This window comes from Coptis chinensis, chromosome 5 (assembly GCF_015680905.1).
Source record: "Coptis chinensis isolate HL-2020 chromosome 5, ASM1568090v1, whole genome shotgun sequence".
NCBI lineage: Eukaryota > Viridiplantae > Streptophyta > Magnoliopsida > Ranunculales > Ranunculaceae > Coptis > Coptis chinensis.
Genome location: NC_141460.1, coordinates 8,680,032 through 8,696,163, shown reverse-complemented (window position 1 = coordinate 8,696,163; position 16,132 = coordinate 8,680,032). Strand labels below are relative to the sequence as shown.

The window sequence follows — 16,132 nt, the reverse complement described above, 5'->3', positions numbered from 1 at the left end:
GTGGAAAGAAAATCGGTTTACACTTCGCATTTTATGGATACTAATACTAGGATCTATTAAGAGGCAGAAAGTTTAAATCAAATTTTCTAGGGTGTAAGTCTCACTAGTAGATTAGTACAGCTAACTCCATCCACAGCAGAGTTTCCCTTCCAGAGATCATCAGTTAACAGCTAGAAAATTTAGTACCATTTAGGAGTGACACTCAGGCCCATAGCTCATTTCATCAGTACATATACTCAGAAATTCAACAAGAAACGATAATTCTTGGCCATTAGTTGATAATCATCTCTTGCTTTTGCCAGAAAGTATTTGGTAAATCAGTATTCGACATGGATGCAATGACAACAGAAGCCATGGCTGAAACAACCGCAACTTATAATTGTGAGTAAGAAAAAAGTACATATTCTTCGGAATTCTATGAAATGCTATATAAACTAATCATGGGACTTCTCCCTTGTGTTAATCTTGAATCGCAGGCGGTCCAGGAGATTGAGAAACTGACAGGAGTAATGGAGCTGATGGAAACCACTGTGTTAATCAATTTAACCAGTGCAAAGCTTTTCTAGAGCCGCATTTTCATCACCACCCACACTATCCAGCGTTTTCCTCACCAATACTTCAGGGAATCCCATCTCAACCAACTTCTGTACCTATAATCATAATAATCAAGATTCAACTTTCTGCTTTATGAGACAAATATCATGTTGTATTGATACTTATAAAATTTCATTAGAACCTTCTCTTCAGTTCCCATGGATGCTCTCTTTGCAAAGGTCTCAGTCCAGTAGCGAGCGGTGCCAACAAAAGTTGGATAGTCTCGAAGATACTGCAACACCCAAATAAAAATAAAGATACTACTTTAAGAAGAAAGATGGTGCAACTAAAGAACGATAAAGCAAAGCCTTATAGATAACGTGACCAAAACAACACCTGTTGGGCTACAACTGCATCTTGAGGATCATCAGGTTCTGGAGAAGAAAGCAATGCTTGTAAAGAGAGCAGGGCTGTTTTTAGTGTGAGAGCTGGGCTCCATTGATCCTTTAAAATGTCAAGGCAGATTGCTCCATTTTGACTGCTGATGTTGGGGTGCCTTTAAAACATGTCAACTTAGATGTCAGCCATCCTTCTGGAAGGACTTAACCAAGGATACATATGTATCATGCATCGAGTATGCATCAAGTAGATTCCAATCACTAACAGAAACGCATAAATAACAGCCCTATTTAATTAGAGAATAGTTAATGTACCTATTTATCTTCTTGGTTGATTAATTTTGTTATATCAAAAATTTATCCAATAATAATGAAGTACATCTCTGTAACAAGGTTGCAATCATAGCAAGAAGCTACTAACACAAGTATACAAACAACTTAGGTATATCTACTTACAGAACCCACTTGCAACGTTTACTTTAAAATACAATTAGTATCCCAAAGACATAGATGGTCTTCAACTCTTGACCCCACCCCCTAGACCAATCAAATAAGGTTTCTTTGACCACTAGTAAAATGTGGCATGATCCTTCCCTTTTGTGCTCAAACACCCTTCGATTTATCTTGTTCCAAAGAACTTACAAAAATAGCTTTAGGAAGGTGTTCCACTACCTACTTAGCCTTGGATGATAAAGGGTGGTTGATAATGCTTCCCCAGGTTACTTCTTTGATGCTGTTGGGTGGAGACCAAGGCTTGTAAAAGAAAGAGATATTGGTCTGGTATAGTACTGGGAAGCTAACTTATTTTATTTTAAGGTTCAGTAGGAGTTCATATGTTTAGCTCACTTCTTACAGTGTGAGGAGCCCACTCACCTATTGTATCTGTGCTTTGCACTTGACCCCATCAATAAAATTAAACTTGTCAAAAAAAAAAAAACACACCTCTTGCTCATTACAAAATGGACACTCGTTTTCGCCCAAGCTTATCGACGGTTTGGATTAGTCGAAGATAAGTGGTCTAAGAGAGGAAAGCCACAGAAAAATGAATAAGACATCCTTTTCAGTCGAGCTTGGCTCAAACTCCACCCTTACTTGTAAGGACAGTTGGCAATGATCTCATTTGGTTGCAACACTTTCATGGCTTGTTTCTTTTGGTAACAAGTAATACTCCATAATAAAACTTGAGTGAGAAGCCATTGTTCTTGTCCCATACCCATACCCTCTCGTCTTCATCACCACTCTTTTCCCTCTCTTGATAAAGAATAGTCAATAACTAGGTTAGATATTCACCTCCCAATCACTAAGACTTGTACGAAGCGCCATCTTTTAACCACCCCCTACTCACCTCTAAACATGTAACCCTCAATGTTACCTCATCACCCCCTTCTCACCTCTAGACATCTAGACATGTAATCCTCAATGTCAGCATTTTCACTAAATGCAATCTCATACATAGTGGAATGTCCTTCCAAAAATATGGAATTACCACTCCTAGGCCGGAATACACTATACACTGCACACAACGCCTTTTGAGACTCATCCCATACAATACTAATCCCTCTGTATAAAATGGTGGTCATATCAACCTATTGGTGCCTTGGGTCTCCACATGCTCTCCACTACACATACTTCCCCACCACCACCTTTTGACAAAGATGCTCCTCTACACCATACTCCCACCATTGCTTCGTTCATTGGAACAAGATTTTTTACACCCAAGGCCCATTCCTCTTTTGCTAGACACAGCATATCCCACATCACCCAATGAACTTTTCTATTTGATAAAAAAGTAGGGTGGAAAATTTACTCGCAACAATTGCCAACCTCATTAGAAAACTAACTTAACCCGTAGGAAAATTTTCTTAAGAGGATTATAAGAAATATTTCCCCTTGTCAGCTACTTTCTTCCAGACTTCCAACCAAATAATTAACAACTCATGCAACTTTCGACAGGAGTACTGGTTTGAATCAAATATACGGCCCAGCTAGGTTGACAACCAAAATCGAGACAGCTATCTTACAGCCGAAATGCCACCGTTGGATCATCCCAAATCCAAATCAAGATCAAATACGAAATTTCAAAATCAAGCCATTTTCGAAATCAAACATAAAACTTACGAAGGGTTTGCGCTCCTATTCCTCTCGTCCAAATTTCCTCCAAAATCAAACAACGAATTTGGTATCTCCAATTTGCTCCAACAAAATCAAACAACACAAAATCAAACCACCAAAACACCTCCAAATCCTCCAAATTCAAACTGAAAATTTTATTATATGCCTTCTCTCTCTCTATCCATCAAAAACGTTAGTTCTTAACAATTTTCTTCAACTAGAAATTCAAAAAATTACCGAGTGAAATTCTTCTAAGAAGGTCATTTTTTTTTTTTTTTTTTAAATTTAGAAATGGAAAAGACGGTAGTTTAAGTTACAATCAATTATGTTTATGAATTTGAATACAGAATTATCAATTTATCAATTCTTTTCTTTCATGAATTATGAATTTATCAATTAAGTTATAATCAAAGTATTGAATTATAACACAATTACCTGTTTTTACAATTTCTCTTAAGGTATTGAATTATAAGTTTCAATTTTTTTTTTACAGCTATCAATATTTTTATTAAGGTATGCATTTTTTTTTTTTAATTTTCAGTTTTTTTTTTTCTATATCAATATTACATGTGTTCTTAACAATATGTATTGTTTTTGTTTCAAGAAATGGGGTGCCCAAGATGAGGAAGTATATTGTTCCAAAGAATCTTGAACGTCTGCGAGAAAAATTCGGATCGTCTTTTGATGGAAATGAGATGAACTTACTTCAAGTGGATAAATAACACGGACAATTAAATTATGGAAGTTGCTCGTCGTCGAATATCAATGTTGAATCAAATTATTGTTCGACTATTCCAGCTCCAACTGAGAGTCCGATTTCTATTTACACAAGGAGGATAACGACTGATTTAGAGAACAACTTTATCGGCATTCGCATTATATTTAAATTGTTGTTAGTTTGTCTTATCTTAGTAGTTATGTGTTGATAAAGTTAATCTCTGAATCAGTCATTATCCTCCATGCGTAAATAGAAACCAAACTCTTAGTTGGAGTTGGAGTAATAAAAAATAATTTAATTTAACATTGATATTCGAAGAAATAAGTACATCTCATTTCCATCGGATTTTCTCGGAAAATTTCTCCGTCCATGATTCTTTGGTGTTTTTGAAATTATCTGAAACAATACACTTCCACATCTTGAGCACCCATTTCTTGAAGAAAAAAAAAATAATACATACTATTAAGAAAACAGGTAATATTGATATGGAAAAAAAAACGAAAATTTAAAATAAAAAAAAAAAAATCATATCTTAAGAGAAGTTGTAACAACAGGTAATAATGGTAGCTGTAAAAAAAAAATTGTAATTCAATATATTAAGAGAAATTGTAAAAACAGATAAAAGTGTCATAATTCAATACTTTAATTATAACTTAATTCATAAATTCATAATTCATAAACATAATTCACAAATTCATAATTCATAATTCTACCTTCGAATTCATAAACATAATTGATTATAACTTAAACTACCATTTTCTCCATTTCTAAATTAAAAAAATAAATATATAAATAAAATTTGACCTTCTTAGAAGAATTTTGCTCGATAACTAGTTGAATAAAATTGTTAGAACTAACGATTTTGATGGACAGAGAGGGAAGGTATACAATAAAACTTTTGGCTTGAATTTGAAGGTGTTTCGGTGGTTTTTTTTGGAGCAAATTGAATTTTGTGTTGTTTGATTTTGTTGGACCAAATTAGAGATATCAAATTCGTTATTTGATTTTGGTTTGATTTTAGAGGAAATTTAGGAGAGAGAAATAGGAGCGCAAACGCAAGTTTTATGTTTGATTTCAAAATTTCGTGTTTAATCCGGATATGGATTTGGGATGATCCAACTGTGGCATTTCATCTGTAAGATGGTTGTCTCGATTTTCGCTGTCAACCTAACCGGGCCGATAAATATACCACACTTTTTATACCATAATTTATACCATGTCCTACAACTTTACCTACAACATGAATTATAACCTAGTTTTTTTGTGAATATGTTCAACTAACCATGAAGATCACTTTTATAAAATGTCACCTCATTTGATAATGTTTAACTATGTCAAAAGATGATTGCAAATTCGAAAAATCTGGACCGTTAAGAACAATTTAAAGTTTACAACAACTTTTAACTAGGTTAGAGATTTCCAAATGAGATGAATTTTTGTAGAGATGTTATCTATGGTTAATAGATCTTATCCACAAATTATTAGCGATTAATTCATATTGTAAAGAGGTGTGGTATAAAATATAGTATAAAAAATATGGTAAACAGAACCTGCTCCTATATATGAGGAGTAAAAAGTATTCATATATTCCAAATCATAAACAAAGTTACAAAAGGTTAATCCCCATTTAGCAAAATGCTAAGTTACAATATTACCCACACCCTAAACATAAGATACCCTTCAAGTACAAAATATAATGTTATCCCAATCACACACAAAGTCTTAAAATCTTCAAATCGGACACTCCCTAAACTAATTGTAAAGTACTTCTTTGATCTCCAACACGACTTTAAATGCTTCCTTGGTTTTTTGCTCAAATATTCTCCGATTTCTTTCATTTTATAGAACCCAAATAATTGCTCTAGGAAGGTGTTCCGCAATCCACCTTCACTTCGACAATAGAGCAGCGCGTTTTATAATATCCCCACCAAATGCATCCTCAATTCTAATCGGCAATGTCCAAGTCTTGTTGAATGACACAAAAAGTACCTCTCACATCCTCATAGCAAAAGAACACCAGATGAAGATATGATCCACATCCTCCTCAATCCCTATACAAAAAGAGCATTTATTATCAATAGTCATTCCTTTAGAGATTAGTTTGTCTACAGTTTGAACCCTCCTTAGAAACACCATCCAAGTGAAGAATGCCACCTTTAAAGGAATAGGGGGCATCCAAATCCTCCTATATGGAAAATCCACTAAAATCTCTTGAGGTTTCAACACTCTTCTCACATGATTCTTGGCGAGACCATACATCGATTTTACCGTGAAAACTTTGTTTTTATCCCACCTCCAAAGGCGCCTATCTTTTTCCCCAAACGTATCCCCCTCTTGTTAAATAGTGCCCAACAAGCTAACAAAAGTAGGTGCCTCCCAATCATTTAACCTCCTTCTCAAGGTAATTTCCCATTCCATCCCATTCACGGTCTTTTTAGCATAATCTCCTACCTTGGCATTTTTGTTCACCACAATACCATAGATAGCGGCATATTGTTCACATAGTGGTCTCTCTATGCCATGTGTCATGCCAAATAGATATGAAACTACTCACCTGGTAAAAGAATTACCCCTTTAGAAAAATTATCCCACACTTTCATGATGCTCTTCGGTTGCTTTGGTTTCCATTCCTCCTCCAAAGATGTTCATTTTCTTCTCCATATCTCCACAACCATTTTGTTAGTAATGCTTCCCCCATGGCCTATATATACTTGTACCCAAGACCCCTTTCTTCCTTACGCAAAGCCTATCCCATCTAACCCAATGAATTTTTCTCTTCTCCTCACTACTTCCCCACACAAATCTTCTAAACGCCATCTCTAGTTGGTCAATCACTCCTTTAAGAATAGGAAAAATTGAAAGAAAATAATTGGGAATTTGGTTAAGAACAGCATTGAGTAAGGTGACTCCCCCCTTTGGACAAGAATTTAGCTTTCCACCCCGCCAACTTCGCCTCCACCTTCTCACATACTTTATCCCATATAGGTTTCGACTTACTTTTTGCCCCTAAGGGAAGCCCCAAGTAAGTTGATAGGAAAGTCTCCACTTCACATCCCAAGACATTAGCAATATTCCCCAAGTTATCCACTTCTCCTATGCCATAGATTTTAGACTTCCCCAAATTAATCTTTAGTCCGGACACTATCTCGAACCTAAGAAAAAGGTTTTTTAATGCATGAGTTTTCTCCATTGTAGCACCAATAAAAAACATGGTATCATCAACAAATTGTAAATGAGACACGGCGATAGCATTCTCTCTTGGTGAAGCTTTAAAACCATCTAACACACCATTCTCCACCAATCCATCTTGCTAAGAAACTCCGCCACCATGATAAAAAGAAATGAAGATAACGGATCACCTTGTCGAATCCCCCTTGACTTTTTGAAGAAGCCATTTGGAGAACCATTTACAAGAATAGAGAAATGGGAGTTAGAGATGCATATCTGAACCCATCTCCTCCATTTGATCCCAAACCCCATCTTATCCATGACATGATCAAGAAAATTCCACGAAATATGGTCATATGTCTTCATCATATCAATTTTGACCACCATTCCTCCACCCCCTTCCTTTACCTTGGAATCTATAATTTCATTTGCAATAAAGGCAACAATCAAGAATTTGCCTTCCTTCAACAAAAGCATTTTGGAAATGAGATATGCGTTTTGAAAATGAGATATGATAGATCCCATTACTATTTTCAACCTAGTAGCAAGCACCTTAGTGAGAATCTTGTACATAGAACCCAATAAACTAATAGGCCAAAAGTCTTTGATCCTCTCCGCTCTTTCAATCTTAGGGATAAGTGTAATAAAAGTATGATTAAGGCGCCAATCCAAATACCCTGCATCTTGAAATTCATTTATCACTCTCATCACATCATCTTTCACGAAATCCCAACACTTCTTGAAGAAAATCAAAGGAAAACCACCGGGCCCTAGAGCCTTGTCTCCAATTAAGTTCTTGATAGCTTCACACACTTCCCCCTCACTAATGTGATCCTCTAGCGTTGTTTTCTCCTCCGAAGATAAGTGTTCAAGATCGACACCCTCCAATCTAGGCCTCCATTTATAAGGTTCTTCATAGAGCTTCTCATAATACCCCACTACATGTGTAGCAATTATTTCCTGATCTTCTACTAGGTCCCCATTAACATACCAAGAATATTCCATCTCCTTTTAGCATTGGCAATCTTGTGAAAGTATGACGTATTTCTTTCTCCATCATTCACTTCCATCTCCCTCGATCTTTGTCTTCACTTAATCTCCTCCATGAGAAGCGATACATTTAATTTTTCTTTTACTACTCTTCTTTTTTCAATTTCCTCCTCCGATAATGCCACTACCTCTTCCTTCCAATCTAACACTTTTAATACCTCCAAGTCCTCCTTTATTTTTTGTTCCATGTTTCCAAAGCACTCTTTATTCCACACCTATAATCTTACTTTAAGCTCATTTAACTTTTTCCAAAATACAAATCCAGCTTTCCCTTCCACCTCAAAGCTTTCCCACCATTCTTTCATTTTGGGGATAAGAATTTCCTCCTCAAACCACATGATTTCAAACTTAAAAAGCCTTGGTCCACTATCCATAACTTCACAATCAAGTAAAATCGGACAATGGTCCGAAATAGGTTTCGGAATAACACTCACCACCAATCTAGGAAACAACTCTACCCAATCTGGAAAGATAAGAAATCTGTCAATCCGGCTTATAGAGGGATTATGAGACCCCCTAGACCAAGTAAAATGTTTCCTCATCATTGGAATGTCAACTAAACCGTTGTCGTGCACAAACAAAGAAAAATTTATCATATCCCTATCCACCTCGTCCTCTCCTTTCCTACAAGAATCGAATTGCATTAAAATCACTACCAATGCACCACGGACCTCCAAACCATCCTCTAACCTCCCCTAGTTCCTTCCAAAAACTTTCCTAGTGCTCATAGTCAACCGGGCCATAAACGTTTGTCATCAACAACCACTCATCTTTACCTCTCATTCGGCATCGGAAAGATTAAGAAAAAACACCTTCCTTCACATCCCCCACCTCATACAATTCCTCATCCCATATTGAAAAAATACCTCCGGACCTTCCACTAGCGCTTAAAAAATGAAATCCTACATCTCCTGACCCCCATAGTTGCCTTGCCTTTGTTACATTAACCACATCCCATTTTGACTCTTGCACCCATAACATGTTTGATTTCGATCTTTGTCTCATCCTTCTCACCCATCTTCTCTTCTCCCCACCCCACCGGTAAGTTCCATGAAAAGACTTTTGGCTCCATTAAAAAATAGTGCCCTCCCCATTGTCACTAATGTTCTCCTCCTCCGAATCCTCAAAGTTGATATGCTCCTCCTCCGAGTCATCGGAATAGGATATTCCTTCACCTTCACCATCATCTCTTACCATTGGTTCCGTACTTCTATTATCTCCCACTACTTCATTAAAAAAAAATTAATTTTATCCTGGTTACGCTCCACTTGTGACCCCCATTGCTCCCCGAAATTGAGAACGTTAGCAAGCTACTCACCTTCATTGTTCCGTACTGCTATTATCTCCCACTACTCAGTTAAAAAAAATTAATTTTATCCCGGTTACGCTCCACTTGTGACCCCCATTGCTCCCTGAATTGAGAATTGAGAACGTTAACAAACTCCTCACCTTCATCGACTACCCCCTCGATGGTATAGTCAGTTTGCACCTTTTCCATTACAACCCCCACAATGCCTTTATGAGTTTCAGCATTCCCTTCGACTTCCCCCGGGGCAATCCCATATGAGTTTGAATCAAATATTGAAATGCCAAAGATGTTGAATAGTTCATATGTGCACATCAATGGGGGCCAAACTGTTTCTTGTGACAGTTCACTCAAAATAAATTCATCGAAAATATCTCCTCTATTTTCTGGAGAACTTGGGAACAATTAAAGAGGGCCTAACTGTTATTGTGACAATTCTCAATCATTTTGGTCATATCCACTTAGGATTCTACCACTAAAAGTCCGATATTCACCAAAACTTAAAAACAGAAAGAGAGAAAATGGAAAAATAAATAAATCATTTAGGCACGCACTGCATTCATACAGAACAACGTCCACATTCAACTATGTGCAAGCTAAACAAACAAAGAGTAGGTCTGGTCACTTTATATTAAAACACGAGGATTAACAAGAGCTTTTGAATGGATTATAAGATTTTATCAATAAACATTTACGATATTCATAGAGATAAAACAATTAATTACAAGGCGCACACTGCAGTTGTGCAAAACAATGTCCACATTCAAATGTGTCCAAACTGAACCACACAAAGAGTAGGTCTGGTCATTATAAACCCGGTGTAGTAGTCAAGGCGTTAAAAGCACCTAAAGTATGAATACCCTCTCAGGCCTTAGGCAAAGGCGTGTGGTATGCTGATTGAAGTGAGGCGCATAGTAATAAAAAAATAGATATATCAAATAAAAAATAAAATAAATATTAAATGTGACATGAATTATCACTGAATTGCTTACCCAAACTTTAAAATTAATTTTATGTGATTGTAAACATGAAACTATTATAGTCATTTAAAAGAAAAATCTTAAGCAATAAGTAAAGAGCAAAATAAAATTCGTATCTCCCAAAACAATCTAGCTCAACTTCAATAAACTAAAATAATGAACCAATCGAATTGAGCCAAATGAGTTCTTTATGAAATAGAACACATGATTCAAATTTTAGAATCCCGTAAAATTTCATTTAATTCATTTCTATGTTTTCTCTCAATTCATACAACTTAACAAAAACTAGTCAAAATTAAATTTATAGTGTACTCCAAAATAAAACTTACTAAATTTGTAAAAAAAAATTGTACCATACAACAATTGGATTGAGTGTAAATGTGTCACAAATAGCAAAAATTGTAAAAAAAAATGAAAAAACTGTAAAAGTTAACAAGGCGCACGCCTTGTGCGCCTCGCGCCTCAACTAAAAGCGCACAAAAGCATAAAAAGCGCACGCCTCATGTTAGTATCCGTGCCTGGGCTGAGGCGAGGCACAAAAAAACGCCCCTCCGCGCCTTGTGCCTTCGGTGCGCGCTTCCTTATGCCTTGACTACACTGTTATAAACACAACAATATTAACAAGAGCTGTTTGAATGAATTATGATTATTCTGAATTCCTAGAGAGAAAACAATTCATCAGAAGGCATTGAAACTCTAAACAGACAGAGTCATTCAAAAGAACACTTAAGCACATAAATCACTGCAAATTTTGTGCATATTAGAGAGTGGGTAGACGAATCTTTTAACGCGCACATTGAGCAAAACAAATCACCTCACCTGAAGTCCGCTTCAAGGTCAACTTTGATTTCCATGTGATCATTATTATAATTAACTAGACTTCTGTTTATTATTCCCTTTAGGGAGGACCTTTTTTTTTTCTTTTCCCTATTCTGCAAGGGTAAGTGAATTGTTTTAAGATCTAATATTCACAAGTTTTTTACTTATTTCCTTGTATATACTATGCAACAATACAGCACCAGTAAAAACATGGTAAACTATAGGATGACAAATCATCTGTTGAAGTCCGAACAAATCTCTAGAAATTTACTCTCCAAAGTCATGTGTGCTACTGATGTAACTTCTTGCAGAGAAACTCAAACAGCAGTAACAATGTTGGAGTGAACGAATTTGCTCCACACATCTGTTTTAATTTCCTATAAATTCCTCTTTTCTTTCTCTTCCATCAACCTAAGTATCTCACTTCAACTTTTATCTACATTAGCACCCTAGATTCTCCCAAATTCAAGTACCTTTTCTTCTTCATCCAAATTCCTACCCATCGAAACAATTCTTCTATGGTCAGTATTTCCCTCCCGTTATTCCTCGGAGTGATGTCCATGTCACAGATACTACCTCCTACCCTGTCTTTTACCGAATATAGCCTCCAAACACCTAACACTAACTTGAGTTTCTGTTGCTTGCCACAATCCTATGTATGAAAAAGTAACACCAACCAATACTAACAGGGTCTCATTCCTCGCTTGCTTATACTTGCTTACGAGTTTCTCCATCCACTAAACCTGCTTAGATTGGACTCATTTCTATCTATCTCAAACTCAGCTTGTTTGTGGTGTTTAATCACCTCATGCCTTTCTTCTTAAGTGACGTGGCCCGTGGGCACCATTTCCTATGCTTGTATGCGTTAATAGTGAGTAATCTAATCTACTCTACCTATTTCTACGCTTTTGAAATTGCTGGGGACTACTGGTAAGCAGGGCTGTTTTTATCTTATCACTGGGTTGGGAATGAGACTATGAAACTCTGTCCTTTCACGCCTACGAACAACGTAAGCAAGCAAGTAAAACCCTAACACTGATGACCTTACTGTAATCAAACTACTGACACTCAGACTAGGGGCAAGGAATCCGACCTGGTTGCCTAGAAGGAGGAGGTTATATTCTACCTAGTTAGTAGGGCCTTAACAAAGAGTGAATTGATGCACTACAATATCGCCCTGTGTATCCTTATTGAGTTCAGTTTAGTGCTTATTACTAATTAAAGGTGGAGTCTTGCCTAATAAGATAAGACTATTCCTATGCTTTTAGCAGACTAAGACTGATCCTAATGAAAATATTAGCACTGCAAGGGAAGGGATATATTTTTTTTTCTTTTGCTCGGTAAAAGTGCATATATTAAAAATAAAATAGAAAAGGATGAGATATCCTTATGCGTACAACATGCACGGTGAAAAGAAACAAAGAGGAAAGAAACCAGAGAAAAAAACAAAACGAAAAACATCTATGGGAGTCCTCATAGCATAATGGACTCCCATTTACAGACGTAACTCTCAAAAGGTACCATCCGGAACTCATCATAAATGCGCAGCCAGAAGCAAAATAGCGCCTTGATGGTCAACACCACCTTCTCCCTAGGCAAAGACACCCCCTCAAAAATGCGGTTATTCCTCTCTAGCCATAGCCCCCATAAGATAGCAAAAGGTAGCATATTCCATACGCGTCTCCCTTTACGAGAATAGACATCCAAGTGCCATGATGCTAGTAAAGCCTTTACCGACTTAGGGCATACCCTAATTTAAACGCTGATTCGAGACAAAGAAACACCAAATACTCCAAGAAAAAAGACAGCTAAAAGGATATGACTGACCGACTCACCATCCCTCAAACACAGAGGGCAGAAATTAATAAGCATCTCTTTAATACGCCTTTTCCTAAGATTATCCACAATCAGAATCTTGTCTAGAGATGCACACCATACAAAAAAAGCAACTTTCAAAGGGACTTTAGAACACCATATAATATGGCTCAGGAAATCATGCAGCACTCTCATACCTAGACATTGAAGCGTTGAATGAAGGATGGAATAAAATGATCTACAAGAAAAAATTTCCTTCTTGTCGATGAGCCATAGTCTTTTATCTCTATCCGGTCTCACATTAGGAATGAGTTCCAACTTCCCTATAAGAGCAGCCACACTAGCAATGTCCCTATCACAGAGAGCCCCATATATCCCAAGATTCCAAGCAATCGAACCATTATCTTCCCGCATGAACCAGCGAACTGGTTTATCCTTTGAGTCAGATAAAACATATAACCGAGGTAACACCATCATCAGAGTTCTCTCCTCCAACCAAACATCCTCCCAAAAGCTGATACTATCCCCACTACCTAGGTTGTAGCCAATGTTCTTGAGAAAAAACTTTCTGACCTTCTGAATCCCTTTCCATATTCCGCATCCATAAGCAGTATGAACAGGCCCGCTCTCCCAGCCCCCATTTCTTTCCCCAAACCGAGATACAATAACTTTCTTCCAGAGACTCTCTCTATCCTCCCCAAACCTCCAAAGCCACTTACCAAGAAGCGCTTGATTAAACTACCATAGACTTCTGATGCCAAGTCCTCCATCTTCTTTTGGCTTGCAAATCCTGTCCCATCGCATGAGGTGAAATCTGTGTCTATCATCGTTGTCGTCCCACAGAAAATCTCATGATCAATTCCAATCTGTTGACAAGAGCGGATGGCATATAGAAAAAAGACATATAGTACACCGGAAGACTCGAAAAGATGCTCTTGATAAGGATGACCCGATCACCCGTGGACAAAAAACGACCCTTCCATCCTGACAATCTCCTGCTAAACCGCTCTATAACCCCGTCCCAGATAGATACAGATTTGTAAGAATCCCCGAGAGGTAAACCCAAATATCTAGATGGGAGATAAACTATGTTGCATCCCACAGAGGAAGCCATAAAGGCCAAGTCCTCCTTTCCCGTAGCTCCAAAAATGGTGTTTTTCCCCATATTAACTTTGAGGCCCGACACCACCTCAAAACAGCACAAAATGCCCGGAATAAACCTCAACTGCTCTAAGCTATGCCCCGTAAACACCACGGTATTATCCACGAACTGGAGGTGCGATATCAAAACCTGATTTCTACCCACCCTGAATCCTTCCAACACCACTAGACAATTTGCTCTGTCTACCATCCTGCCAAACACCTCAACCACCATGATAAAAAGAAGAGGGGATAAAAGATCCCCTTATCTTATACCTCTGGAGCTCTTAAAAAACCCCGCTGGCGTTCTGTTTATGAGAATGGAAAAAGATGCGGAAGAAAAACATCTCCGAATCCAACCCCTCCATCTTGCCCCAAACCCCATCCTCCTCATGATGTAATCAAGAAAGTTCCAATGCACATGGTCATAAGCCTTAGCTAGATCAATCTTACATACCATTCCCGGCTTATCCATCTTCTTTCGATCGTATATGGCCTCGTTAGCAATCAAAACGCCGTCCAGAATCTGACGTCCAAAGACAAAAGCCCCTTGTTCCTGAGCTATGACCTTCGACAACACTTTCTTCGACCTGATGGATAAGACCTTAGAAATGATTTTATACACACTACCAATGAGGCTAATGGGACGTAAATCAGATATGTCTTTCACTCCATGCTTCTTAAGAATCAACTTGATGAACGTATTGTTAAGACTGTGAGCTAAGAAACTTGTCTCATAGAAGTCCCGCACCATTTCCATGAAGTCCCGCACTACCAAGGGAAGGGATATTCAAAGTCAAATTTAAGCAGTCACTTGAAGAGTTCACTAAGGGGCTTATTTTTCAGTGAATAATGGTGTTTAAAGACTTTACAAAATTGCTTGTTCACTTCTAGCTACATAAGATTCAATCTAGTTTTAAGATTTTTGGTCTTTAGGTATGACACACGCAATGGTTGCTTCTGTGGAATGTAATGTTGTTTTCTTTCTATCTTCATTTGCAAAATTATTTCACCCTACCTTTGTCATTTAACTAACAAAAACAGCCATTTTACAAATGATCCGAAAAGTAGTACGATGGTAATAATATAAAAGAAGAAATTCCTAGTCAATTTCTTTCATTTTCAGCATAAGCATGTAATGGAAGCAGTTGTAGCATATAATGATGAAACCTAAAACTTAAAAGGTAATGGAAAACAAAGAAAAGGCTTCTCACCAAACTTTCGTTAAAAATTGCATTTTTGGAGGCTCGAATGGATATCCATCTGTGAAACAAGAAAACCATCAATGAAAATGAGAATGCACTCTTTCCCTTGTGCTAAATGCATAGTCTTCGATCTATAATGTTTGCCCCATTTTCCATCGTGCTTCATGGGATATGTACTGCCTAGTAAATTGCATCTATTATTGACAGTAAATTTTTATCCTTTTCAGTAAAAAAAAAAACAAAGAAAAAATTACCGGGTAAACGGATGTCGATAAGAAAGGTACCACCTTCATAAGGAGAAGAAATAGGACCAGTAATTTTACCAGAAAGATGACTAAGATTATCATTACTACCGTGAAGCTCTATACTAACACCAGACAGGCCTTTATCTCTATTACAATCAACCAATTCTTTCTGCACTCGAGCGTAATCCACCATTCTTATCTTACAGAGATAAACTCAGAGGACTGTTTGTTTCTGTTGTTTAATGTTAACTACTACTAGTACAGTTTTGCTGTCTCCACTTTTTTTTTTTTAGCTTTGAGAAAAGAGAGAAAAAGCCTATAAAAAGAATCACGCAAAGTTTTACGTTTGGTATATAAGGTGACGTGGCATATTTTCCTTTTTATGGTAGTGTAGACTTTCTATAGGTCCATTTAACGGCTGCCTTTCTAATCGCACATTATTTGATGCAACTAGATTTTTGGACCCGTTCAACGAACGGGGACCGTTTTTATATTATTTTTTTTAATTTTTTTTTTATTATGTATCAAAAATCTTACTTCCAAACCATATTGAAATTCAGAAAGTAAATTAATTGATCAAAGTTCCCATCGCCTAATAATTTGTTAGACTAAAAGGATTTTTTTTTTTTTTTTTTATCAATG

At 37.0% G+C, this 16,132-nt stretch overlaps 1 protein-coding gene across 1 annotated transcript; it reads right to left on the bottom strand.

Moving 5' to 3' along the window:
• Positions 1–243: 243 nt before the first annotated feature.
• On the bottom strand, positions 244–15,877 carry UBC27 (ubiquitin-conjugating enzyme 27). Its single transcript, XM_086559528.1, has 5 exons — positions 15,500–15,877; positions 15,255–15,303; positions 931–1,090; positions 737–826; positions 244–650 (listed from the first exon to the last, which is right to left on the bottom strand). The coding sequence occupies exons 1-5, from the start codon at positions 15,681–15,683 to the stop codon at positions 543–545; spliced, it is 591 nt and encodes a 196-aa protein (XP_086415654.1). The 5' UTR covers positions 15,684–15,877; the 3' UTR covers positions 244–542.
• Positions 15,878–16,132: the final 255 nt, after the last annotated feature.